This window comes from Amphiprion ocellaris, chromosome 6, assembly GCF_022539595.1.
Source record: "Amphiprion ocellaris isolate individual 3 ecotype Okinawa chromosome 6, ASM2253959v1, whole genome shotgun sequence".
Lineage (NCBI taxonomy): Eukaryota > Metazoa > Chordata > Actinopteri > Pomacentridae > Amphiprion > Amphiprion ocellaris.
Genome location: NC_072771.1, coordinates 37,892,744 through 37,920,285, shown reverse-complemented (window position 1 = coordinate 37,920,285; position 27,542 = coordinate 37,892,744). Strand labels below are relative to the sequence as shown.

General features: G+C 39.4%; 2 protein-coding genes across 2 annotated transcripts; one reads left to right on the top strand and one right to left on the bottom strand.

The window, feature by feature from the left end:
- The first annotated feature begins 6,150 nt into the window (after window positions 1-6,150).
- Window positions 6,151-14,210, top strand: pmpca (peptidase, mitochondrial processing subunit alpha). The gene is made up of 13 exons (XM_023279417.3): window positions 6,151-6,242; window positions 7,948-8,150; window positions 8,248-8,327; window positions 8,406-8,488; window positions 8,605-8,699; window positions 8,786-8,886; window positions 9,938-10,201; window positions 10,668-10,760; window positions 10,837-10,955; window positions 11,042-11,132; window positions 11,975-12,037; window positions 12,110-12,254; window positions 12,359-14,210. Exons 1-13 carry the CDS (start codon window positions 6,196-6,198, stop codon window positions 12,526-12,528), a joined length of 1,554 nt encoding a protein of 517 aa, XP_023135185.1. The 5' UTR covers window positions 6,151-6,195; the 3' UTR covers window positions 12,529-14,210.
- Window positions 14,211-14,219: 9 nt separating this feature from the next.
- inpp5e (inositol polyphosphate-5-phosphatase E) lies at window positions 14,220-26,742 on the bottom strand. The gene is made up of 11 exons (XM_023279418.3): window positions 26,659-26,742; window positions 23,502-24,380; window positions 22,669-22,792; window positions 22,486-22,583; window positions 22,268-22,392; window positions 21,110-21,229; window positions 20,234-20,341; window positions 19,282-19,443; window positions 19,070-19,185; window positions 18,791-18,927; window positions 14,220-15,292 (listed from the first exon to the last, which is right to left on the bottom strand). Exons 2-11 carry the CDS (start codon window positions 24,308-24,310, stop codon window positions 15,160-15,162), a joined length of 1,932 nt encoding a protein of 643 aa, XP_023135186.1. The 5' UTR covers window positions 24,311-24,380; window positions 26,659-26,742; the 3' UTR covers window positions 14,220-15,159.
- Between the last annotated feature and the right edge of the window lie 800 nt (window positions 26,743-27,542).

The following is a 27,542-nucleotide window of genomic DNA, read 5'->3' as shown; positions in this document are numbered from 1 at the left end:
AAAAACCTTTAATTGTGTGTCCATTATTTAGACGGCAAACAGAAGGAAAACACTGAGTAAAAATACAACGTGAAGGCAAGTGTCCACTGACTGCTAGAATTAGAATAGAGATTTTCATTGACTTCATTTCAGTTGAAGGAAAATTAATGTTTGTCCACTATTATATACCAATAACTGTTCATAAACTGTATGTGTGAAGTTGTCGATGCATTGAAGTCTGTTTAAACCTCTATATATGTACACACTACTGTTCAAAAGTTTGGGGTCACCCAGACAATTTCATGTTTTCCATGAAAACTTCCACTTTTCTCCATGTGCTAACATAACTGCACAAGGGTTTTCTAATCATCAATGAGCCTTTCAACACCATCAGCTAACACAATGTAGCATTAGAACACAGGAGTGATGGTTGCTGGAAATGTTCCTCTGTACCTCTATGGAGAAATTCCATTAAAAATCAGCTGTTTCCAGCTACAATAGTCATTTACCACATTAATAATGTCTAGACTGTTTTACTTATTAATTTAATGTTCTCTTCATTGAAAAGAAACTGCTTTTCTTTCAAAAATAAGGACATTTACAAGTGACCCTAAACAGTGGTGTATTCGGGGTCGACAGATATGTATTTTCAAGTATCAGCACAGATTGTTGGTGATCAAGGGAGCCTATAACTAATATTTAGAACTGGCAGAATTTGCAGCAAAAAATAAAATCTTGGTGTCAAAATGTAGAAGAACTCAAACTCCAACACTAAACATCTTTGAAGTACCTTTACTTTTTATTTATGTTATGTTTATGTTAATCAAAATGTTTGTGTTGATAGATGATTACCTATCGATCAAATAGTGCTGTAGGCACTACAGAATACACTACAGAATTATTTGGTCATACATTTTTTTGTATTTCATAGTCATTCCCAACAGCCATAACAGACAAAAATTCAATGCATCACTCAGTATGTGGTTCAGATACAGCTGCCTGTGATTATACACCTGGCCAGGAGGTGGTTCCTTCATGTTTTGCTCATGAAGCTTCAAGAAATCAACCCTTTCTTGAATCAACCAGTTCAAGTGGTCCAATGCCTCATGAGGCTTCATCTCACCATCACTACTTGTTTTTGTTAATATTATGTCTGAAACACACAGACATTTATTAGCTTCATGTGGTTCAGCTGTTCTGTTCAAACTTACCTTTCTTTGTTCCTTAGTTGTGGCTCACCGTGCAGGACTAGTGTTAGGGAGGAGGCCGCCCAGCACTTCCTGGATTTATGGTGACATCGCTGGGCCAGACCAAGTGGAGGGTTTGGTTTTTTTTTTTCCTTTTTGATGAATGGTTCTTTTGCATCAAAAGGTGTCATTTAGTAGTGACTTCAAATGTTTATCTCTATGAGACTTTTAGAAATGCCAAAAAGTTTTTAGTGTCTATAATGATGTTGTTTGCAGATTTATTTTTTTTTGCATCGAGGTTATAGAGTAGGTCACCGTGATGTTTAATGGAAGGGCTGAAGTGATTCAGGTGTGAGCTGAGTGCCCTTTATAAGGAGTAATCTCCTTGGAGGGAGAAATGAGACTGTGCTGTCAAAATGTGGCATTTTTTTGAGTAGCTATGTCTTAATCTGAAAATTATGTGTTCTTGTAAATTATTTTTTTGTATTGTTTTGTCACTTGAAGTCCCACATGAATGGAGAAGCACTATAAAATAAAATCCTCCCCTCCTTTGCACACCAGAAATCTGCTGAGTCTGCCTGCCTACCGGCTTCCCTGTCCTTTTGACCAGACTACAGGAGGTCCTTGACTCAGAATTCCCTTCCTACCACACAACGTAACTCAATATTCGCCATAAGTCAGATCTCACATACTGTGACATTTATGGCATACAACCATGAATGTAAACAAAACCATTTTCCTTGTATGGCCCCATGTGACGACGTATTCGCCCGTTCTACTCGCCAACTAGTTCCCACACAAAATTTGTTTTAATGCCACAAATGATGGAACAAGACTTTCTTAATAAATTTATGGGAGATTGCGATATAACCACAGAACACCGTAGATCAAGGACATCGCAAACCAAGGACCTGTTGTACTCTACAGTGACGGCTTTGACATAGATGGACTGGTGAATGGAGAGGTTTGCCTTCTGGCTGGTACAACTCCAGCATTACTACAGACTTTGGCAAAGCTGTCTCCATCTCTTGCTCCATTTTATTGTCCCTAGTTAACAAGATCCAACATACTTAGACTCCTTTGCTTGGGGCAGCAACTCACCCCCAACCCAGAGGGAGCAATCCACCATTTTCTGGCTGAGAACCATAATCTCAGATCTGCAGGTACAGACTCTTATTCTGGCTGCTTCATACCTTCAGCTGGATCCTGCTGTATGCTAAAGGTCATGGCCTGGTGAAGCCAACAGAACTACATCATCTGCAAAAAGAAAAGATGCAAACATCGTCCTCACATACGGTCTATGTTTGGTGCTAATAGCTTGCTAACATGGTTAATTGAGATTATGAGGGGAAATTGCATGCTAGAGTGTTTACTGAGCATGCCAGCATTTACTTCAAAGCACACATGTCAAAGAGCTGCTATCATGGTTGCAAACTCTGCACTCTTTCAATATTAAAGGTGAGAATAGATCATCCAAACAGAGCTGCCCATGCAGTGGCTTCTGTCTCACTTGGACGAGGCTGCAGCCGACGTACTACTGGGTCCAGATGAAGTCCTTGCAAATGTAAATTGGCAATCCATTCAGCATAATCAAATGGAAATGAAAGTACAAATGCACCGATTTATAATCTATGCAGGAAGGGTCATTTTAATTAAGCAGACAAAGCCGACGCAGCAGGTGAAATGTAACATTGTTAGATTCAGGACAACATCAAACACACAAATCCACCAAAGGAGGTGCAGAGTCCCAGTTCTCCCCAACAATCTGAGCGAGAGAACAGTTTAATGCAGATACTGACAGACACACTGACTTCTCTGAACACTGCAAGCGATGCAATATGGAAGTAACTGTTGATATTCTGAAATCTATTGATTGTTGTATTTTTTCTTCAGGTAAGAAAGATGATGAATATCTTTTTTGGACATTGCACTTATTATATCATTTAGACACTATAATTCTTACATGTGACTGTAGAACTTTATTCTCATTATTGTGTGTGTGGTTGGGTCAAACATTATCTGGCTTTGTGTTGATCTATAGTCAGCTTTCAGAAAATACACAGGTCCATTTCAGTTCAGGTGTCAAATCCCAGGAAGCAGAGACCGTTTCCACCACATTAGCTAACATTACCCACAAGTTTCAACCATGTTTGAAAGAAAACATTTTAAACCAAGAATGTTTCAAGGAATAAAAATGTCAGAGGAAGATTTCCTGGCTCAAACATCCACAAACAGAAGATACAGCATCTTCTATTATATTAAAATCTGATATTGGACATGAGTGACAACATTAGCTCATCAGTTTAAAACAATATTTTAACTTTCAATACGTTCATTACTGTAAAAAGTTACGTGCATGTTTATTATGAACAGACTTCTGAGCAGGTTCATGTACAATAGTGAGGTCACTGCTTGTAGTACATTAAAGAAGTAGACCATGTTTGGTATTAGTAGTAGTAGTAGTAGTAGCATTCTAAGCAGTATAAACATCTTACATTGTGTCTAAAGCAAACTGGACTAAAAAAAAACCTTCATAGTAAACCTGACAGTTTAGGAAACCAACATTTAGCGAAAAATAAAGCGATAACATCCATTGAAGATAAATTTGAATCACTGGAAAATAATTAATTTCATATTTTTTTCACACAATTGTTAGTGCAGCTTTTTCTTTAAAGTCATGGCCTTCAATCAAGGTATAGTAGTAATTAAATAATGAATATATACATTTTAAAAATATGGGGATTTTAATATCTAGACTAAATTTTTCAAAGCTGAAATTGTTGATTGAGTCACGACTGCAGTGTGAGAATCATTGAAACCAGCGGTGAGAGGAGGAGGAAGCTTGGACTGATGAAGATGAAGCGAGCTGCATCGTGGAGTTCGTTCAGACAAAAGGCCTGCTCCAACATTTGGTGAGTCTCAGCGCTAATGTCTGGAAGATAATAGATATGATTGTTGTTGGGGAAAGAGAAATCAGCATGCTGACATAAAATATGTTGCAGAACAGCTCATTTTGAGATCTTTTACCGTGTTGGGACCACTCCATCCAGGCGTGCAGATATTCAGGGTCATGCTTCCCCCCAAAAGCTGCATTCAGTGTGAAATTCATCCAAACGAGAACATGAAAAAGGCAAAGACTTGTATTTAAAAAAACTAAAATTCTCCCAAAATGTGAATTATGTGCTCCTACATCCACCAAATCAAACACATTAATATAAACATTTCCACCGTTAACTAATGCAGAAAAGGCACAAATTGGTGCATAAAACTGCAAAAAATTAAGTATTTGAAGCTCAGGATTTCTGAATGTCTTACTTGTGGAGTGCTCTGTCAGTAGGTGTTTCAGGTCCCTCAGAGCTCTGGTCAGGTTCTCCAGTCGGTGCTGCAGGTGGAGGTTTTCCTCCTTCAGAGTGTGGATGGTGTCCTGGAGCTCGTAGGCCGAACTGCAGCCTGACAGCAGACAAATCAACCAGAACACTGCAGTGAGTTGTGAGATGGAGAACATGACAGCCAGAGACGTATGACTAGATGTCAGTTGCTGTTCACCGTCCTCCACAGAGATTTAAAGTCAGCTGGAATAGTTAATGCAGTTTGGTTTGTTTCTGTGTCAGGATTGATCCTCTGCTGGGCGGTTAAATGCTCTTCGCCCACGGACCCACTCTAAAGGATCAATTGTTCCTGTTTAGGATCACTGACAGAGTTGATGTAGAGTTATGAAATCTTCATTCACATGACACACGATGAAGAAGAAAAGCCCCTGTAGAGCTAAGGAGTGTACTGGAGAAAATGTCCTTCATGTATAAATAAATATATATTTGATTAATAAGGACTGCAGACAACAGTGAATTCCAGGTTGCATCTTCCAGATAATTTTCTTGAAACTTGTCTTGCATGGTCCCAGTCTGTTGGAAGTCTATTTCAAGTTGTGTTGGTCTCTTAAACTGTATTTTAGTCAAAAAATCAAGTTTAATCTTCCCTTTCCCATATGAGTTGAATCATAACAATTATTCACAACTAAACGTGGAATCCAACAATGTTTCGTTTAAAATTTCATTGAGTTTTTTGTTTGTTTTAAATTCAATAGACCTGTTGAATTCTATCATGTGTCTGTTTTATTTCTTAACCTTCTTTTCTGTCCCTCTCTTTTTGCGAACATATAATTTCAGTAACTTTTTTAAAATCACTTCTTAAAAGCCACTTTTATAGACTATGGTCCATCTTTATTATATCTATGGCTGGGTGCTGGACGTGACGTCACTTTCAAGGCCGCGTTGTCGCGAGTAATTAACGTCGTATTAAACGACACCCCCCCACCCCCTCCACCCCTCCTTAGCCCCCACACACACAAAACAAGAGTAGACACTGAGCAAGATAGTTATCTGTAGTTTGCCTCAGTACTCGTGAGTACCCGACACAGTGCAGGACTGCTGAGAAGGTGGAGACACGCAGTGGTGGAGTATTTGCAACGATTAAAAAAAAAAGAAATTTGAAGGAGCGGCTGGGTGGCTAAATGAATGTAGAGGAAACCCTGTAATAGATGGATGGATGCATGTTCTACCTGTCGAAGCCCTTTGTGAAAGTTCTTCTTAAAGGTGCTATACATATAAAGTTATTATCATTGTTATTATATTAATATTTTTCATATGTTTTGCATGTTATCACATGGATGTCACATTCTTTTGCATATTTTATACCCAGCTTAGCAAAATCTATGTAAAAGTACTTGTTTATGGGGTATCTTTGGACTGATCTGTTTTATTTTCCTATAATATAATGTTGTATTGTATGTGTCTGACTCTGTGAAGTAGATTGAGATGACTTGTGTTTTGAACATGTGCTGTGTAAAAACAAATTATATGAATTCCGTTTATTATTTTTTTAAGCTTTGGAATGTAGATTTCATCATTAGGCTTTGCAGCAGGAGTGAAATTAGTTGTTTTTTTTTTTAAGTATAAAATCCGTCTGTCAGTGGAAGTGTTTCGTCATCATCTTGTTCTTCCGGTTGACTTCCGGTCACAGGCGGTCCAACATGGCGGCTCACATGTCGAGGTGCCGAACCTGGAGTCGTGTTCAAAGGTAACGCTCTCTAAATAAAAGCTCTTAAACTGACACCGGGCTGGACTTCACCACAGAGAACCAGTGTCACCAGTAAACCCAGTACCCTCCGTGTTACTCCGTGCAGCGTCATATCTTTCCCGCGTCCGCCTCACCAGAGATTAGCTCGATGCTAAGCTAAGATAGCCGATAGACAAGTGGAGCTGAAGTTACATCATGATCCGTTACTGGAGGAAACTGGACGCTCGTTTCAATAGTGACAATATTTTACATTGTTTTGGTAACGTTTGAGATAAAGAAGTTAGATTTTTTTAGTGCTGGTTTTGATTTATGTGGGATTTTCCTGTTTATTAGACATCTGTTATGTTAGCTAACAGCTAGCTGCATGTTTATTGACAGTTTAAATATTGAGGTACATATTTAAATAAAGGTTTGAGAAAGGGTTTAAATGTTCCTGGCTGTACTAAGTGTGGTTCACATGAGTGTTGGCAGAGGCTAACATATGCTAACCCTGAAATTGTTTATATGCCATGGCTGTCAGTGTGTAAGGAGATAAACATGAAAACTTGTTTTTGTGTCAAAAGCTGCAGGAACTGCAAATGTAATGACTGAGTTCTGTTGGCTATCAATAGGAAACCTGCTGTCAGCTCACAACTGCTAGCTCCATTTAGCACAGGGTTTCTGCAGGGCATTAAAGAGCATTAATAATTATTAAGTTGATTTTGTGAAAATTAAGGCCTTAAATGGCATTAAAAATCTTTAAATTTGATTCTCAATGGCATTAAAAATTCTTTCTGCAGTTTTCAAGAAAATATTTGACAATAATAATCTATAAATATAGACTGCGATTTTTCAGATGTGCGCATCTGTGTAAACATGCCGAAGCATTGTGATAATTGTTGACCCTAGGAGACATCGTTGCTGATGTTTCCATATGTATTAAGATGGTTCAAAGAAGCGTAACAGAGTGATAAAATGGCTGCTCACTTCATCGGGTCACAGTTCAGGATCTTATAAAGATGTTTTGCACTTCATCTAAAGGAATAAACTCGTCCTATAAAACGGCTCACTCTTTCACTGTTTAATATGTGTAATATGGGTCTGACATGCATTTAGTTTCTACTTTCAGGAACAAAAAAATCAGCTCTTTTTTCTCTATCCTCTGTGGCAGGTCAGTTATGCTGAGTAACTTTGTGTTGACACAGTTTGTCAGCAGTGAGGCTCTGCATGTATTGCATCATTATGTCCCACGTGGCGTATCTCCAGTTTCTGGTATATTCTGAGTTAATGGCTACATTTCATGCAGGCTAAAGATTTAACCTGAATAAGTGTTTTTAACTTGTGCGTAACAGCGTGCTAATTGTGTGAGGTGTCTTCTGTGGTTGTAATCATTGCTGTCAGTTGAGTTACTGCATGTGCATAGTCTCATTTAGCATTATCTTTACTACTAGTTAAATTTCTCAAATGAATATGTCATTTTAGTGAACCAGAGCTGCCAGATGTCTATGAAGTGGCATTTGGTTAAAAAAAACAACATATTTTCACTCTTAAGTCATTCTGCATGTTTCTAATAAGCTGTTTTACTTTTAATACCTGAAAATGTCTTCATGTATGCTATAATTACATAGTTTTTTTTTTTTACCCCTGACACTTCAGGTGCCATATATTTAGAGATGATCTAATGCTGAGAGGTCTTTGAAGAGCTGTTGCTTTGTTGTTCTCAAAGGTTTGGGATTGCAGCTTACAGAAAGTACAGCAGTGGTGGCGGATACCCGAACATCTCCCTCTCCACGCCACTGCCTGGGATCCCCAAACCAGTGTTTGCATCTGTGGATGGTCAGGAAAAATATGAGACCAAGATTACTACCCTAGAAAACGGCCTCAAAGTTGCCTCCCAAAACAAGTTTGGTCAATTCTGCACAGTTGGAAGTAAGTTTCGGCTTTAAGATCTAACTAATGTCCATTTTTTCCCCATTGTCTGTCTGAACTGGATAAAATGTGGATGTTTTCTTTCTTTCCTGCTTAGTTCTAGTAAACTCTGGATCCAGACATGAAGCAAAATACCCAAGTGGAATAGCACACTTCTTAGAGAAACTCGCCTTTTCTGTGAGTAAAACACCATAAAATGAACGATAAAGGAGGCTGAGGTTTGTGAAGTAACACGGAAAGCATTCTTCTCTTCAGTCCACAGCACAGTACGGGAGTAAAGATGAAATCCTCCTCACATTGGAAAAACATGGAGGGATATGTGACTGCCAAACATCGAGGTATTTAACACAGTTACTGACTCAGGATTGAATATCTATATGTGAAAATCTGTGTATTACTTCTGTGTGGATACGGCTGATTGTATGTGTGATACATGGTTTGTTTTGTTGTTCAGAGACACCACCATGTACGCTGTGTCTGCTGAAGTTAAAGGTCTGGACACCGTGGTCAGTCTTCTGTCTGACGCCGTCCTGCAGCCTCGCCTGCTGGGTGAGTCCAGTTCACTTCAGATCAGTCCTTAAGAGCTGTCTGAAGTTTCTCCATCTCTAATATAAACTGTGTTTGTTTACATGCAGATGATGAGATCGAGATGACCAAAATGGCCGTTCGCTTTGAGTTAGAGGATCTGAACATGAGGCCGGACCCTGAGCCGCTGCTCACGGAAATGATCCACGCTGTGAGTTACACCTCATTTGTTGTGACACTGCAGCAACAACTCTCAGCTTAAGTAACATTTAGGGCCTTTATCGGTGCTTTTTCCCCCACGAAAGTATAGATATGTTGGTGTTTGCCACAGCTGACCTATTAGTTGATCATTAATTTTCTTTATTACAATGGTTAATCGGTAATAGGGCTGATTGGTTGGACCCACCTTTAAGATAAGATCATTTTTTATTAAACCCACATTGAGGATATTTGCATTTAGTTGAACAAGTATGACCAAATGGTTAATTTAAAAATTTCTGGATTTTTGCCATGTGTGTCACAGCGGAGTCACCAATGGCTTTATGGTTGCAGAGGAGCTCATGTTTTTTTGATTTTCACAGAATCTGGTTCAAACTGTTTATTTTGTTGAACATTTTTAGATTTAAAAAAAAAAAAGCAGAATTGATGAAATATCACAATTTTAGGCTTAGGTTTGTCAAAGTTTTTCTGAGAGAACAGCATATAATGTCACAGACCATCAGAAAGTTGAAAATCTTATTGTTTCTCTCACTTTTCATATCATTTTATAATAAATATACTACTCAAAAAAATGAAGGGAACACTTAACCATCACAGTATAACTTTAATTCAGCTAAACTTCTGGGATATTGGTCTGTCCTGTTAGGAAGCGTAAATGATTGTGAATGCCGATGTAATTAACATCTGTCTATTCACCTGATGTCTGAACAAAAGAATCCAAAACTAATAATTCTGTTTTCCACTGTCCAATCATTGATATACACTGCATAATTTATTGAGAACAAAATGACGTGAGAATGAAGTGTTCCCTTAAATTTTTTGAGTAGGGGATATTTGCTTGTGGACTGTTGTTTACGCAAAAAATTCCAACATGTAACTTTTCTGAGAATTGGTGATAATCATGACTTTTTTTTGCAATATTCTGTCATTTTTTAGACTCCTCACAGGTACATCACGACAAGACAACAGAACAAAAAGCCTGATTTGTGACGTTGCTCCTGTAATCGCTTTTAATCTTGAATATGTTCATTATTTGTTTCTAGGCTGCATATCGAGGCAACACGGTTGGACTCCCTCGCTTTTGTCCCGTAGACAACGTGGACAAAATTGACAAGACGATGCTTCACAGCTACCTGCGGAGCTACTACTGTCCTGAGCGCATGGTGCTGGCCGGAGTGGGCATTGAGCACGAGCAGCTGGTGGAATGTGCCAGGAAATACCTGCTGGATGCCAAGCCGGTGTGGGGAACGAGTACAGCGGCTAACGTGGACCTTTCTGTGGCTCAGTACACTGGAGGCATCATCAAGGTCATTTGAAAACAGTAAATTCCAGGCTGCAGGTTAAATTCCAGAAACTAGATGTTTCTTCATGTTGTAAAACAGTAAAAAAGACAAAGATTAGTTGGTGCAGTTTCAGAATTAGAGAATCATGGTTTACTCTTAAGCAATGTAACAAACAGAAGCGTTTTTTAATGCTTTTTACCATAAACCAGATGTCGTATGTTGCAAAAAATACTTAAAATAATGCCATCAGATTATGTTGTTTGAGTCTGGAAATTCTTTGACCACCATAACAGCGAGAAAAATATCTTTTTTTGTTTCTTTTAAATTGGATAGTTGACAAATATCTCAACTGAATAGTGATATTTAGATGTAGAGGGGCAGTTTACTGAACAGTTTCTAGAACTTTCTGATTGGAAAAATTTAGAAATGGTCAAACATAAGCATTATTGCAGCTTTTCTTGATGAGTTCTATCTTCTTTTGTTCTGCTAGATGGAGAAGGACATGTCGGACGTGAGCCTCGGCCCCACCCCGATCCCAGAGCTCACCCACATCATGATCGGCTTGGAGAGCTGCTCCTTCCTAGTAGGTGTTCGCATCGTTCTGGAGAGTCTCCCTTCAAATTCTGATACACCTGAAGTAAAAATGATTTCCTTTGCAGGAGGACGACTTCATCCCGTTCGCGGTGCTCAACATGATGATGGGTGGAGGCGGCTCCTTCTCTGCAGGAGGACCTGGGAAAGGCATGTTCACCCGCCTCTACCTGAACGTGCTCAACAGGTGAACATCAGACTGTACTTCACTGATACAGATCCAGGTGATGGGGTTTGTTAGTCGTTGCTGATTGTTGCATTTTTCTGTTTTAGGCATCACTGGATGTACAACGCCACCTCCTACCACCACAGCTACGAGGACAGCGGCCTGCTGTGTATTCATGCTAGTGCCGACCCCAGACAGGTGGGTGCAGATCCAGGACAGCAGCATCGTATCTGTGAGGGACGGATGGTTTAGGGTTGATTCCATAGAAAGACAGAGGAGCATGTCTTATCCTGTTACCACAGTTTGCTATGTGACAAACCACTTCGTCACTGAGTTGCAAAAGAAACAACAAAATGCAGAAAAAAATACAGAGAGGTGTATGAGCAGCTTTCTGATTTGTCATTTATATGTATATATTCTTCCTGTTTGAAAAATATAGAAAACTAGAAAAGCACTCACTTTTTGCAGTCTCACTATATCACAGATTTTTCAATTATATATATCTAATTTTGTATCTCGGATTATTCGATATATCGCAGGATTTTGCAGTATATATGAAGTATTTTTATATATTTATTATATTAATTATTTTTTCAGTAAAATAAGCATTTTCTAGCCTAAAAAAATTGAAACAATATAAAAAAATATAAAAAATAATAATTATAACATATTAACAGAATATTAAATCAAAATAAAATGCCCCAAATTTTCCAAAATAGTCAATAACAAACATACAATATATGACAGAAGATAGCAGTTCTGTTGATACAACTCTGGTGATCTGCAAGATAAAACAATAAAAATACAATACTGTGCCAGCTAAACTCTGAGTTTTGGCTGCTGCAACTGAAGTTTGAAGGGAAAAAAAAAAGCACAGCATAGCAATTCAAAATTATTTGAATTGTAGTTAGTGGCCGTTGTCCCTGTATTTTTTTCTGTGTTTGTGCATGTTGCACGTATGAAAATGACCCTCTCTGTAAATGCTCAGTGTTGTGTTTCCCCTGGTCCTTGTACTTATTATTACATACATTCATCTCCAGGTGCGGGAAATGGTGGAAATAATAACCAGAGAGTTCATTCAGATGGCTGGAAACGCAGGAGAGGTAATAATCGCCACAAGTTAGCTTTTATTAATTATTGTTGCATAATTTAAATTAAGTTCTATTTTCTGACAGATGGAGCTGGAGAGAGCCAAGACTCAGCTCAAGTCCATGCTGATGATGAACCTGGAGTCACGACCGGTTATCTTTGAAGATGTTGGTCGGCAGGTTCTCTCCACGGGAAAGAGGAAGCTGCCACACGAGCTCTGCCATCTAATAAGTGAGTACTGGGAGATTTTTGTTTTTTTGTTTTTCCTCACAGTTGCTCCTATTTCTTGTGGGATAATTGTTAATAATCAAATTAAATTCCCATTAAATTCCCAGGCAACGTGACAGCAGGTGACATTAAGAGGGTGGCCACCAAGATGCTGCGCAGTAAACCCGCTGTCGCCGCTCTGGGAGATCTCACGGAGCTGCCGTCGTACGAACACATCCAGGCCGCCCTGTCCAGCAAGGACGGACGTCTGCCCCGCATGTACCGCCTCTTCCGGTAGACCGCCCGCCGTCACTGGCTGTAACATAAACTGGACTGGACGATTACACTAGTGTTCCCTCCCGACACAGAACTCAGCACAGCTCGCTCTGGGAGGGGACTAATACCTGGGCTCCGACCCCAGAAAACCTCTGAGAAATGTGGGGATTTTTAAGAAACAATACATTCTACTCTATGGTAAACATGGTCTGGAGAATTTGTATTTATTGTTTATGGGCAGGAAGCCATATGTCATTGTGTTTCAAAGATGCACGAGTTTGGTCATAAAGGGACAGTTTATCCCCCAAAAACTATGTTTGCTCACTTCCCCTTAAAAAAAAACAAAAAAAACCCCGAAGGAATGTTGTTACACTGTGAATCGGTGTATAGATAATCCCCAGGAGTGTCTGCACTGTTTCACTTTTTATTCAGGCCTTCCTCAAGTTGCAGACCTTCAGCTCTTTAAAATTCCTGTTTTTCTAGAGCGAATAGATTAAGTAAAACCCTGAAAAATCTTAGTATTTATACAACAGCACTTCGTAACGCCCCTTCACAGCACAGGAGACCTGACCACAGCAAAAACTAACTGATAAAGAATGAAGACATTGGAAACTCTTGGATCAGTGACCAACTTTACTGTTTTACTGTTATCTGAAAGAGGCTTAAATCTGAAAAGTGGTGTGTTTGTGTTTTTTATGGTTGTTTTTGTTGCCAGTGTAAACTACACAAGTTACATGGGTAAATTAAAGCAATAGTTACACATTTTGGAGGAAAGTTGGATGAGAAGATAACCGCTCTTCTTACGTAAAGACCAAATCTTAGCCATTAGCCTGTTAGCTTAGCTCAGCTTAGCTTAGCATAAAGGCTGGAAACAGGGAAGTCATTTGGCCTAACAAAACCAGCAGCTGGGAATCTCACTTAACAGGATACATCATTGTTGTTTAATCTGAGCAAAAAATTAAGTTTAAAAACCAAAATCAGCAGCTTCATGGGGCCACTTCCTGTTAGGTTTCTGGACGAGTCTCGTTCATCAGCCCCTAAAACTGCTAATGGTCTTTTTTTTTTTTACAATTTTTATTTTGCTTGGATTAACCAGCTGAATATAATCTATGAATCACTGAGCTTTAAGAGGTGCTACTAGGTGGATATTTTTGTTATTGATGGGCCGGTCCCGATTGTGTCTTACTAGCGCTATGCTAAGCTAACTGGCTGCTGCTTTGGCGCTGATATGCTGCATTCACTTAATATTGGTTTAATGGGAAAAACACACTTCATTCTCGCAGTGTTTGGTCATTATTTCAGGGTGATTTGTCTTAACAAATGGTGTAGTGAGACAAACAGCCTAAATTAGATCATTTGGTTGACAGCTCCTGTAAAATCGGCTTAATTCACTGAGTTTATTTTGATGCAGCCGCCCAAGTTTGGAGCTCTTTTTACCAAGTAGGAGACAAATAAACAAAAGTGATGTTCTCATCCAACTTTCTGCCAGAAAGGGAATAAAAACTATTATGTTAAGAGACAAATCTACTGTATGTCTTATTGTCGGTGACTTCTGAGGCTTACATCTCAAACATTTCAAAACAGTTTTTTCCAAATATATCCAAATTTATTTTCCTCGTGTTTCTGGCTTCTAACTGCAGTGAATGTGAACTCTGTCAAAAACTGTACACAAGCTGGTAAATAAATGAAATTACATGAATGAAATTACGACTATTCAAGGTCTTGCTTTGCACTTTAATAGGCAAAATGTAGCTGACGAACAAGTACAACGTTTATGATGGGACGTTACGTTGAAAAGATACAGATAATACAGTCCTAATGACGTGAAAACAAGACTCAGGCACTTTTTTAAGAGCCGACTGCTCTTCATGCTGGGAATGCAAGTCATTAATGTGCTACATACAGTACATGAACAGTTTATATGAGGTTACATAGCAGTGAGATGAGAGGTAAGGCATTGATTTAGTGTTTAGCAAAGGATCACTTGGCCTAATAGGAGAAAAAAGTAGTAACATGCTTTTACAGTATAAATAAAATGCTTTATATATTTATATGGGAAGTCAGTTTCTTCAGAAAAATTTAATGAAAGCGTTAAATATAGTTGATCTCCCTGATATTTAACAGCTGTAACCTCATTCATCAGTGCCATGCTCTCGGTATCATCCTCTACAAAACACTGGAGCAAAATTCAAGTCAAACGCCTCAATGTTTACCGCGTTTAGTGCACAATTTGATGGCGAAAATATCACAAGGCATCTGAACACTGATGTAGCATTCAGTAAACTCAACTTTGCGGTTCATGATGCTTCTTAAACACCAATGAAACAAACAGGAATTGCAGAGTCTATAAGGTTAAATCAGCCCATGTCGGAGCGTGACTGAGCGGTAAGCCACGACGGCGGCCCTCCTCCCTCGCTTCTGTCCCGGTCGTATTTGAGTAAAGAGGGCTGAATAAATAAAGGCCAGACCGCTGCCATCTGTCTGACCTCGAGGTCCCCGCCCTCAAGTCCAGCCGGCTTCACCAGCGCTGCTCACAACTCTGCCCTGTGTAGTTAAGACAACTCTGGTTCCCTTTTTTAGTCCTTTCTTTCCCCCTTCACCTGCCTGTTTCTGGCACAGTTTTGATCCAGTCCAGTCTGGTCTGGTTTAGAGTTTAGGAGATGGTGCAGATGGTGCTGCTGCTTTGGTTCTTCATGGCCTCCCGCCTCTTCAGCTCCCTGGTGATCCTCCTCCTGATGCCCTCCAAGTACAAGCCTCGGTCAAACTGTCCAGCACCCAGAGGAATGCTGGCAAACACAAAACAAGAATACAGAACATCAGACAGTAGACCAGACCTGGGCATCCTACGGCCCATGACCCTGACTGGCCCGTACGAGGTCACTGGAAAATATTAAAAGTCAATGTAAATATATTTCATCACAATACATGCAAGCAATACGCCTGCACTGCTTTTATTTTGAAAGATCTGCTAAGTTAACGTTTTTTCGCACGTGCTTTCCATACTTAGCTGATTGGTTTGTTGGTCAGCTTCAGCCCGGGAAGATGTCAGCTAACGACAATGCAGAGTTTTTAACAAGACATGGACTTCCAAGTATGTCTTCACTGAAGTCAGAGGTAAAGCTGTGGGCTGGTTTGTGGAGAACAGATCGTGGTGCTCAAGGATTATGATCTGAATCGACATTACGAGACCAAACATGGCGGAGAAGTACAAACATTTGACTGATGCAGAGCGGGGAGGATATCTGAAGGTTTGCTAGCTAAACTGCTAAAGCAGCAATGACTTTGTTTTACCAAAGCTCACATCAAGGGATGCAGCAGTCAAGACGAGTTTTCTAATATCCTACAAAATCGCCAAAAACAGTAAGCCATTCCCTGACGGAGAGTTTATAAAAGAATGTCTGGTGGACTCTGCAGCGTTTATGTGCCCTGAGAAGAAAGGAGCGTTCGTTAATGTGACCCTTTGGAGGCGAACCGTAACGAGGCGGGCGGAGAGCAGCGCCGAAAATCTGGAGCTTCAGCTGCACAACAAAGTGAACGATTTTGACGTTTTGTCCTTGGCTCTGGACGAGAGCTGTGATGTCCGTGACACAGCCCAGTTACTCATCTTTGTACGTGGACTAACAAAAAAACCTTTGAGATGACGGAGGAGCTGGCAGCTGTTCAGCCAATGAAGGGAACCACGACGGTTCACTGAGGTAAATACACGCATGAACAAGCTGGGACTAAAATGGGAGAATTAGGTTGGTGTTACAACTGATGGCTGTCCAAATTTGACAGGGAAAAATGTTGGATTTTTGAAACGGATGCAAGATAAAGTGACTGAAATAAACCCAGAACAGAAACTGATATTTTTACATTGTATTATACATCAGGAGGTGGTGTGTAAGTCAGTGCTAAAAATCAACCACGTGACTGATGTTGTAGCTAAAGTAGTTAACTTCATCAGGGCAAGAGCATTGAATTACAGACAGTTTGTTGTCATTTTGGAGGAGATGATAGTGAACATGGTGACCTTGGTTACCAGACTGCTGTCAGATGGATCAGCCTGGACAAGGTGCTTAAACGAGTTTGGGATCTGAGAGCAGAGATTCAAGAGTTGGGCATTGTACATCATTGTATTCTTTCATTTACTGTTTTTATTGAGATATATATTGAGCAGAGCTTTTAAGTGTACTGGTCCGGCCCTTAACAACCGTCAAAGTTTCTCATGTGGCCCCATATGAAAATGAATTGCCCACCCCTGCAGTAGAGGATTAGAATGCAGGAAGTGCTTTTGTTTTTTAGGATTTGTACAAGAAAGAAAAGATACAGGGCTACACAGTGGTGGTTAGTACTGTCGCCTCACAGCTAGAAGATCTCTGGTTCATGTCCAGGTCTTCCCGGCATCTTTCTGCATGGAGTTTGCATGTTCTTCTTGTGCATTCATGGGTTTTCTGCGGCTTCCTCCCACAGCCCAAAAACATGCTGAGGTTAAATAATGATTCCAAATTGTCCGTAGGTGTGAATGCAAGTGTGTTTGTCTCTGTGTGTAGCCCTGTGATAGACTGGTTATCTGTCCAGGTGTCCCCTGTCTTCACCCTCAGTCAGCTGGGACAGACTCCAGCCCCCCCACGACCCTCATGAGGATTAATCGCTGTATAAACAATGGATGATGGAGAAAAGATACACAATCACTGCAAAAAAAATGGTTGCTTGTCAACATTTTTGTCTCAAAGAGATCAGCACTCAACACTATATAATTTTCAGCTGTATATAAACAAAATGTTCAAGCGTTCCTGATGCAGTAAGATGTGTCAGCAGTGTAATGAATCAGAAAACAGATGCTGCTATGCACTGTTAAATGTTCAGTTAAAGCAGAAGTCTGTGATTTTGCAGAAAGATTGTTGATATGAAGCTCGGTAGACAGATTTACCATCTCTCTTCCTCCCATTGCCCTCTTTATTCCTGTCCTGCACAAGCTCAAATGTGCACAAGCCACTTTCCATGAATTTCTTGTGTACAGAACCAGAGCTTGGTACAAACACCAGATTTTATTTTGTCAGTGCCCACACAGATCAGACAGCTAAAGGAGGAGGAGATTTTCCCTGAATTTGGAATAAGTGTGCTGGTTTAGAATTGTTGACTTTACCTTAAATGTGACTTACAGCAGCTGTAAAAATGCAGCTTTAGAAACTGCTGAAATTCAATGGACAGCAGAAGTGATACCACAGTAAATACAAGCCTTTCCTCTGATATCAGTGCTCCATGTGCCGTATTATCACTGTTCATGCAATGAAAATTACTACATTAATCTAAAATATAAATACAGTGTACAAATGCATGTCTTTTTTGACTTGGATAAAAAAAATATTTTGTAGTAGAAAAATTTTGACAATTGTGCACAAAATGTGTGACAAATTCTTGACTGTAAGAGTAGTCAGGTGTGATGAGATATCCTGATGAGTACATAAACACTTATTTGACCAGTGACTACAAAATGCCACCTTAAAATGCAGCTTTACTCAAATGACATGATGCCACAGGTGACAAGAGAGACACCGAAACAGTCTGTCAGCTGCTGGAATGTCAGTCAAAGCCATACTTAGGCCTTTGAAAGCCCACAACTCCACCATTTGACCTCTAAGAATTTGTGTCAGACAGCATGGTACGACAGACAATCTGCCACATGAGGCTCTGGTTTGACATGTCTGACAACTTAATTCTGTCCCCCTAAATGCCCACCAGCTTCATTGAGCCCTTCGGGGAAAAGCAGGACGACATTTCACAAGCAGCTTCAACAACCTTGTTAACTTTCAGCGTTGCAAATGATGGACATATTCTTTACTGACTTGTGATTTCCACTCTTGATCTGCCCATTATCATTTCTAATATAGTGTGTACTTCATGATTTCATAGATTTGTTTCATGCTCTTATCCAGATTGTTTTCTCCTGACTAGATCCTTGCTTGTGTTGCATCTACTCTCAGATGTACGTCGCTTTGGATAAAAGTGTAGAATTGTAGATTTCATTGTTGAGATGACGTGTTGGACCGACATACTCTGCTGTGCTTAAAAAAAAGGGTACTATTTAATAAAATAGGACATGCTGTGTTTAAATTTTACTCAGTTTAGGTCTTATGTCATTGAATATAAACTGTAGTTTCATTTTCAGATCACAATGCAGGTACAGACATTGGAAGAACATAACCTGCTGGCTGACATACATGTAAACACTTCTTCAAGCCCCTTCCACATAACAACCAACAACTATTTAAAGGTGTGTTTTGAATGTCAGCAGGACTCACTTGTCTCTCCCTGGCCTCAGTTTGACCTGGAAGACACCGATGACGGGCCGGTGGTCTGACGTCTTGATGTTCGAGCAGCTGGTGTACTTGACCACTTTAATGTCATCAGTCTGCCTGTTTCTGAACAGGATTCTGTCCTGCGAACACAAACGGAGAAGTTTCACCCTGCAGAGATCCACCGATAGGTTTAGAGTTTGATAAAAGAACTGGATGGCTCAGTTTGGTGGCTAAATTAACAGAACATCTGATTATCCTTAGTCATGTGCTGTTTCTTCTTACTGTGTATGAAGGTGTTCTCTGTTTAGACGTGGTGTCGTAGATATCACAGCCGATGTCGAATTTGTACGTGGGGTAGAAGTGTATCGGCGCCTCTTGGAAGCCTTTGAAGATTGAACCTGGAAGGACAAACGATTCACAGGGTGAGAATCGATCAAACGTAAGAGCCAACTTCTACAAAAAACTGCTGAAATGTCCACCTCCTACACACATACCATCCTTCATCTCCTTGGACAGCTGGTCGTGCTCTAACAGAAGACTCTTATCTCCATCTCCTGTTCGGTTCATCATCATCTCCACATCGGCTCGGTCTTTACTCAGCCGGAAGTTAAAGTCTCCGAACCAGAAGACCTGATCGAACCTCGTGGTGACATCGGCTACCATTCAAAGTGCCATCATTTATTATCAAACGTTGCTGGACATCATTTTAATCACAGCTAAGATAATGAAATACTAGTCAATGATGGGACAAAGGTGCTCTAAAAACCTATCCTGGAATAAGGGACAGCAAAAGGGCTACAATATCATCCTTTTTCTATTAGAATGTGGGGAAATTAGCAAATGGTGTGAAGCTTTAACAAATATTGTCAGCAGCAATGAAACCCCTGAAGGAAAGCCTTGTTCTAAAATGCATTTGTCTGTTCAAAATGTCTTCAAGTAAACTAAGTATACAATGCAGCAGGTTAATCTGTTAAAATGTGATCATTTTTAGTTTTTTTTTTTAACCATTCTAATTATTTAGCATTTTCACACTGTTTATGCATGAATGTTTATGACAAGAAAGAAAGAAAAAGAAACCCCCCCAACAGGTGAGATGTACCACACAGAGCTACAAATTTGTCTGTAAAAGTTCATTTTTAGATGAATCAGAAAGACGTGTCTTATTTTTAAACATCCTTAAATGATAGATGTTAGAACCTGGACTCTGTTTGATTTTATTTGCTACAGAAGCATTAATTTAAATCCCGAACAGATGAGATGCTAGTTTCTCTCTATGAAACCCAGCAAGAACAAACCATCAGATGCTGAAATCATACCAGAGAAATGAGAAGTTCTGTTTTAAGAAAAAAAATATTGAACTGAGCCATGATGGTTTTTTTAAAAAGCTGACTTTTCAGATTGAGACGGATCACTTTTTTCACAAAAAGTAACCTAAGAGAGCCTCACATGGTGTGGAGCGGTACGGGTTGGTATCTGGAAGGCCTTTGGGAAGAGCTAGAGCCTCGACGATCTTGTTGTAGTCGAGTATCCTTTCGTAAACTTTGGCATCTCCAGCTGGAAGAAGAACAGAAAGACACCTTGCAGAAGAAGCAGATGTAAGCATAATACTTAAATCACGCCACTGAGAAAGTGCTGATGGTGCTTCATATTGGACATGGCAATATAAAAAAGTAAAATCAATATTTTTATTTCATGTCTTAACTCTCCTGTTGTCCTCATTTACTGCCACCAAAAAATATTGTTTCATTGTCTGAAAAAAATAAAAAAATTCAGCAAAAAAATTCTCCAAATTTCTGAAAATTTGCAAAACCTTCAGGAAGAAAATTCCAATAATTCCTTAAAAGTTTCTCTTGAAAATTGTATTTAAAAAAAAAAAACAACAAAAAAACAAAAACCTAATTTGGCAAGAAAATTCTTGTAAACATTTTAAAAAATGTTTAAAAATCTTCCAAAAAAATCCTAAAAATATCTAAAGTGATTCCATATATATCAGTAAAAGTTGTGATATTTTCTTTAAGAACATTCACATAAAAATCAACCAAAATCCAACAAAATTTGCTGGATTTTGGTTGATTTTTTTTTGTGAATGTTCTTAAAAAAACATTTTTAACATTTCTTTTTTTTCCACGAATAAATGTTCAAAGATTTCCCAAAAAAGTTGAAAATGTGGACATAAGAAGTTTCACTGTGAAAATATTTTTTTTTCTACATTTTCAAACTTTAAAACGGGTCAATTTTGACCCGCAGGACAACACGAGGGTTAAGTGTGACAAGACAAATATCTCTACTGCCGTTATAATTCACTGTGAACCTCCTACTTACAGGTAAAATGGGATGTGATGAAGAGGAACGAAGTGCCAAAGAAGGTGAAGGCGATCCCCACGGCTCCTTTGGTCTTGATCTGAGAGATGATCCTGGTTGTGACGGTGGCGTGTTCCACCTCTGAACAGAACAAATGGTGTCACTGGAGTCCAAATAGTCACATTCAAATACAAAACGAACGTACGTGTGCTGTAAACAGAAAACAAACATGTTTAATTGTCCAACTGCTTTGGCCACTAATGATCCTCCAGCATCTGATTCTTACATATTTATTTTAAAGGTTGCTGCAGATTCACCAAACTAAATTTAAGCATTTTCAAAACCACATAGAATATAATTTAAAACTCGTTTTATGACCAAACTTCCCCAGGTAAGAAATATATTAATAAACAGTTGTGACAATCAAGTATAAGAATTGATCATTTAGGTAACTTGAATTATATTTTTTCAAAAATTCAATACATGATGTTGCAGATTGAGCTGAAATGATGAGCCAGTTACTTCAGTTTTGTCTATTTCAACTATTTTAATAAACCGTTATTTACTGTTGATTACTGACTGATGATTCTAGGTTGTAAAATGTTAGAATTTAGCGCATTTTCTTGCCTCCTCTTATGGTAAACCGAGTCTTTAATGCAATCCAGGGGTGTCAAACATGTGGCCTGTGGACCAAAACTGGCCCACCAGAGGATCCAATCTAGCCCACTGGAGGATTTTGTGAAGTGTCAAAATTCCAGAGAAGACATTAACTGTAAATTATAAATTTGTAAAACTATACATTTAAAACAATTTCTAGACCATGACAAGTTGTTTTGTGTCTTTGCAGACACATCGTGGAAGTTGTAATGTAGAAATGATCAACTGAGGCATAATATTGTTGAAATTCTACTTATTTTTCTTAAGAAATTTCAGGTTGTTCATAATGTTTTGTAAAAAGATAGATATTTTTTGCGCTAAAACAAAGGAAATATTTGGAGTTGTGGTTATTTATAGGTCATTAAGCTGTCATTTTACTGTAGGGGCACAGTTGAGATCAAACTGGGCTGAACATGGCCCCTGAACCAAAATGAGTTTGACACTCCTGCTGTAAGCAATGGGCCGATATTAGAGGAGTTTATTCCTATCCACACGGATTCCTGAATGCGACGTCGGACTGACCTGAGCAGAACCAGATGAGGTCTCTTCTGACAAATACAGTGAGATACAAAACACCATGAGATGCTGCATAGAGCATGACGTAATAAGGTCCCAGAGTCTCCTGCAGACGGGTCTCCCACTCCCTCCTGGACACACAGTCACATACAGCTGATTTTACAGCCCTGATAGAGAAATGAATCATAGCAGCCTCATTTTACTCAAAACATAACCTCCCATACCTGTCAGGACAGCCCTCCTGGACCCCAATTATATAAAAGTCTTGTGCAAATTCAGAGTCAGTTGGAAGGAGGAGATCATCTAAGTTGGTTGGAAGGCCCTGCAAATGACAGAAACCTGGTTACAACTCAGCTGTAGCCTGAATTTGGTGCGTGAGACGCCAGAGAGTCAGGATTTCCTCCCACCTTTTCTCCCTGCATGTTCCAGGTGGCAATGTAGACGCCCACTCTCCTGTCGGGGAAGTAGCGGTCGAGCTCCTCGGCCCCGAGCAAGGCACCGCTTCCCAGCACGCTGCCCTCCAGAAAGCTCCTGGAAGAACAACAACAGTCACGTCAACTTTTATCTGCAACTGACAAAGGAGAAAATCACAGCTGCTGTTAGGTGAACGATTTAAAATGAGCCCTTCCCCTGCTGACAATAGATGGCACTGGCAGACTGTGTTTTCAAACTCCAGACTAAGACCCAGTTTCCCCTCCTGGTGTCAAAAACAGTGCTGAACAAGCATCTCCTGTGATCCAGCTTTAATCCCTCTCCACACTGCTGTGTTCCTCTTTCCCTTAAAGATGTGAACAATCTGCACACACAGAGTAGAAGTCAAGTTTCAGAACAAATTAGCAGTCAGTCGGTGCTGCTGAAACACCCACTCCTGCTTCTGAACCGAGCTCCAGATGTGCTATGCAAATCATTCCCACCCAGAGGGCAGAACCAGCACTATGGTGGAGTTTAGTGGATGAGATAGTATAATTCTTGGGCAGTGCATGTGCATAGAGTGAGTATGAGTTAGTGAAAGCCTGGCAGAGCTCACCCTGCCACGTCATGACAGTATCATTGGTAAAAAGGATTAAAAATACAGAGATCTACATTTAAATTTTTGGTTAGTTTAATGGTGTCACCTGTAGCTGAAAGAGACCAGCTTGTGTCAGACACCAGAGAGAGTAAACCTGACAACAGAGTCCTCATATCCATCTGAGGATGACTTCAGGAGCATCATCTACATGCTCTATTGTCTCTACAGTACCTGTTCCTGACATCTTGGGGTCTGATGGGGCTGAGCACGCTGTAGGTGGACCTCATGGAGTTGACAGAGGCGCTGTCAGACCCCATGTTCTCCAGAAGCCGGCTGTCGCTCAGGTTCCTGTGGAGTCTCTCCCCGAGCTTCTCTCTGGCCAACACGGCGTAATCCAAACAATCCCTGTCAATCCTATTAGCTGCCCTCAAAGTGGCTGACGCAAAGCTCCTCTCCAGAGCAGGCAGCGGCCCCGTGGGCTGCACCGGGGACAGGCGCAGCTTGGCGGACCTCTCCCGATGGTCCGTGGGGTCGCTCTGCTGGCTGCGAGGCCTCCGTTCATACTCGGAGAGGCTGCTGCCTCTGTCCCGGAAGACTGGGGAACCTGTCGTAGCAGCAGAGCGGGGTCTTATACTGGAGTCCTGGCTGTTCTTGACGGTGGCGTCACCGCTAAAAACAAACCTGTCCGGAGGTGGAACCGTTTGGTCCTCTCTAAGTGAGTCTGTGGAGGAACCAGTCTCAGTCGGGTCACTTAGACTCTCCTGGCTGTTCTTCAGCCTCCTGGTTCTCACTGTCTCCTCTATGGAGCCACTTCTGCTGGACAGTCTTGGCAGTAAAGGGGGTCGAGGCTGGTATGGACTGATCTCTCCGCCTGCATTTCTAGCAGCAGCAGCGAGTTTAAGCTCATCATTGTGCTCACTGGCAGATTTGACACCTACTAAGGAGGTCTTGAGTGGCTTGCTGTCATTGCCAACTGAGTTTCCTTTACCAGGAGCCTCGTCGGACTGATGGAGGGGACAGTCCTCTCCATTCTCAGTCATCCTCTCCTCATGTCCCACACCAGCTCTGGTCAGGTGGATAAAACTCTCTCATTGCTAAATTACATGACACCTGGAGATAAATGAGCAGAACATGTTTCAGTGAAATGCTGGCTTTCAAAAATGTTAATTAAATTATCTGGCTAATTTGTTGGATCCTTACAAACCAGTTATGGCAGACACTTTAAAAGCTGTCGTGCAAAAAACTAGATAGCCTGCCAAAAACTAATTACCATCCACTGCATTGCCTGCCACTTGGTAAAGCTGTTACCCAGTTTATACATGTCTCCCACTGCTTTTATCCAGATCAGTGATAACGTGCAAATACACACCTCACATCCACCGTGATCGCAAAGGTATGTCTCTACAAGACTCTTTAATGCTTCTTGTAACTAAATGGATGTAAACCAAGAAACATTTGCAGTTTTAATGTTATCAGAGATGACATTTTTGACCATAGGCAATATTAGACAGGGTGTCCTTAAAGTCTGGACACATAGGAAATCTCATTAACTATAATTTTTTTTTGCATCGAGTTCACGTAAATCTTGCAAAGTGCATCAACCTTTGCATCACAAATGATGGAAATCATATTGAAGATGTTATTTGTTAATAATCTTATTAAATAAAATGTTGTTAAAAATTTTATTTCTTGAAAAATATGTATTTTTGCCTATGTGTCCAGACTTTAGGGACACCTTGTTGTATAATGTTTCAGCTGCATGTGCTTGGTATGTTAAATATCCTTGTTTATATTTGAAAATCAGACTGTATTTAAAAAGGATTTAAAGATTGGCTACATATATAAAGAAATTATCTCTTTTGCAGTTATTCTATTTTTTAAGTATAATCGTTGTGAATTAAATCAAATCATTTCGATGCAATAATCACAGACTGTAACAATTTATCCATTAGTTTACACCTATTAAATTACCTGCTAATATTCAGTTTGAATATTGTAAGAAAATTAGTTAAAATCCTCTAATTCAAGCTTCTGAGATTTGAATATTTTCCGGTTTCTTTACTCATCTATAATAGTAAATTAAATACTTGGGTTGTGGGCAAAACAACACATTTAGGGATACCATCTCAGGCTTTGGGGAACACTGATTGACATTTTTGACTATTTTCTGACATTTTATAGACCGAACAACTAATCAGTTAATTGAGACAACAATCGACAGGTTAATCAACAATAAAAATAATCGCTTACACAATAACGCATCTACAATATTCCAGTGATGTCATATACTGTATACTCTCTATATAAGGTAAAATATTCCTCACAATGAGCACTTTTATTTTGATATTTTACTTGTAATGTCTATTTTGCAGGTAATATCAAAAATCTGAGATTTACTAAGAATCTGAGTACCTCTTTTGCCACTGTCCTTCTGTAAAACTGCTGCTACAAAATCGATTCATTGATTTATTGAGGACTAATAGACTGCCAACTATTTTGATGGTTGATTTATCAGTGCGAGTCATGTTTTTAAGAAAAAAAGGTCCAAATTCTCTGGTTCTAGCTTCTTAAATTTGAATATTTCCTGGTTTCTTTTCTTTTCTATGACAGCCAACTAAATGTTTTAGGATAATAAACAAAGCATGTAATTTAAAGAGATTATCTTGGGCTTTTTGAAACACTCAGTGGTATTTTTCACCGTTTTCTGACATTTAATAGACCAAAGAACTAATCGTTTCTTGGAGAAAATAAATGTCGGGTTCATTAACAATAAAAAAATACTATATTTTAGCCAGAACGTTGGGGATGTATTTACTTTTTGACAGGAAGAAAACTTCATTAAACAAGTTGAAGCGAACCTTTAAAGCTATTTGAACCGATAAAAACACCGGAACTGGTCAAATGAAAGGTGAAATATTGCAGAGACATGAGGATAATCACAACAGAGGACGGTAAATCAGTTTTTGGCAGCTGGCATCAGGTAAACATTTGGATTGACGTTTTGATTTCAAGCAAATAAAAGTTATCAGTTGCTGCTAACAAAGATAAGTCAGCGTCAGTTAACTCAGATAATGTTAGCTTTAGCCGGATGCTTTTGTCACTGAACCAAAAATCCCGTTAGTTCGCAAATAAATGATTTAAAATTAAACTACGTTGGCCTGTAAGTTATGTTTATATTAGCAGCACCATCATCAGCTAACCTATGCTAACAAGCTGCGAGGCTAAAGTGTTAGCAAAACATTAGCAACAGGCTAACACAAGCTAGCTGAGCTAACGGACGTTTAAAGCCGACTTTTATATCAACGTATTAATATAAAACTGAAGCTGTCGGCTTCTGTTTTAAGTAAAAACGAGTTATTTTATTGTTGACAGGCTTAAGTAAAGTTACCTTGTGTAAACTGTTGGTCTTAGAGACTAATTTAACAGCGGACTTCCTTAGCAACGTTTGACAACACAGATTTGTGTTACCAAGAGAGTCACACTGAGAGCAGAGCAGGAGTCACAGCGCCGCTCTGTGGTCAGAAGACAGATCACAGCCTCAGCTGGACATGGAGAGGTGACGCTAAACCCCAACACTGCTCCTGATTTTCAGCTAATCTACCAGAAAAAAATAAATAAATAAAATATTTAAACATATTCAGTTACAATCCGCTTTATTTGTAAGTCCAGTTATGAAGCAGAATAAACTCTGGTCCCATAATCTCTCTCATGACTGCTAGATATACTTAATTTTTCTCTCAGGCCTGTTTTTGGATGATGATGTCTGTGCTAGTCTTTAAATAACACTTTAAATAGCGTTAAGATCATTTTAATAGTCTGAGGAAAACAAAAGAAGAGATTTTATATTGATGTGGCTTTTTTTGGTCACAGTTTTCTTGGTTCACATTAACATTTACAGGCTGTTGTTTGCGAAACTGACAAGGATTTGTAGAAAATACATATCTTTATATATGTATATATATTTATGTGTTGATGTAACATTTTAACAATAAAATATGTCTCTGTTTTTATATAATATTTACAAATGTTTTTGACTGTTTACTGAGAGTCATGTGGAGAATTATCCATTAGTTTGAACAGAAAATAGCACAGTTTTTGTAATATGGGAAAATGTAAGAGACTTCTAGTAAAGATTTAACCTTTGTCCTGTCAATTCTAATTTATTTGGCAATAATTCCCAAAATCCTTTTAATGACGTTCCTTTAATCCACAGTTTTAGTAGCGTATTGTAAATATGAAATACTGTATATAACATTATAGTCTCTAAAGAAT

Coding starts and splice junctions, on each gene's coding strand:
- pmpca (XM_023279417.3), top strand. CDS start 6,196: ATGGCGGCTCACATGTCGAGGTGCCGAACCTGGAGTCGTGTTCAAAG. Junction 10,956..11,041: donor TACCTGAACGTGCTCAACAG/GTGAACATCAGA, acceptor TTTCTGTTTTAG/GCATCACTGGATGTACAACG. Junction 12,038..12,109: donor TGGCTGGAAACGCAGGAGAG/GTAATAATCGCC, acceptor ATTTTCTGACAG/ATGGAGCTGGAGAGAGCCAA.
- inpp5e (XM_023279418.3), bottom strand. CDS start 24,310: ATGACTGAGAATGGAGAGGACTGTCCCCTCCATCAGTCCGACGAGGCT. Junction 20,342..21,109: donor CATCACATCCCATTTTACCT/GTAAGTAGGAGG, acceptor TTCTTCTTCCAG/CTGGAGATGCCAAAGTTTAC. Junction 19,444..20,233: donor CCCGTACCGCTCCACACCAT/GTGAGGCTCTCT, acceptor TTTGAATGGTAG/CCGATGTCACCACGAGGTTC.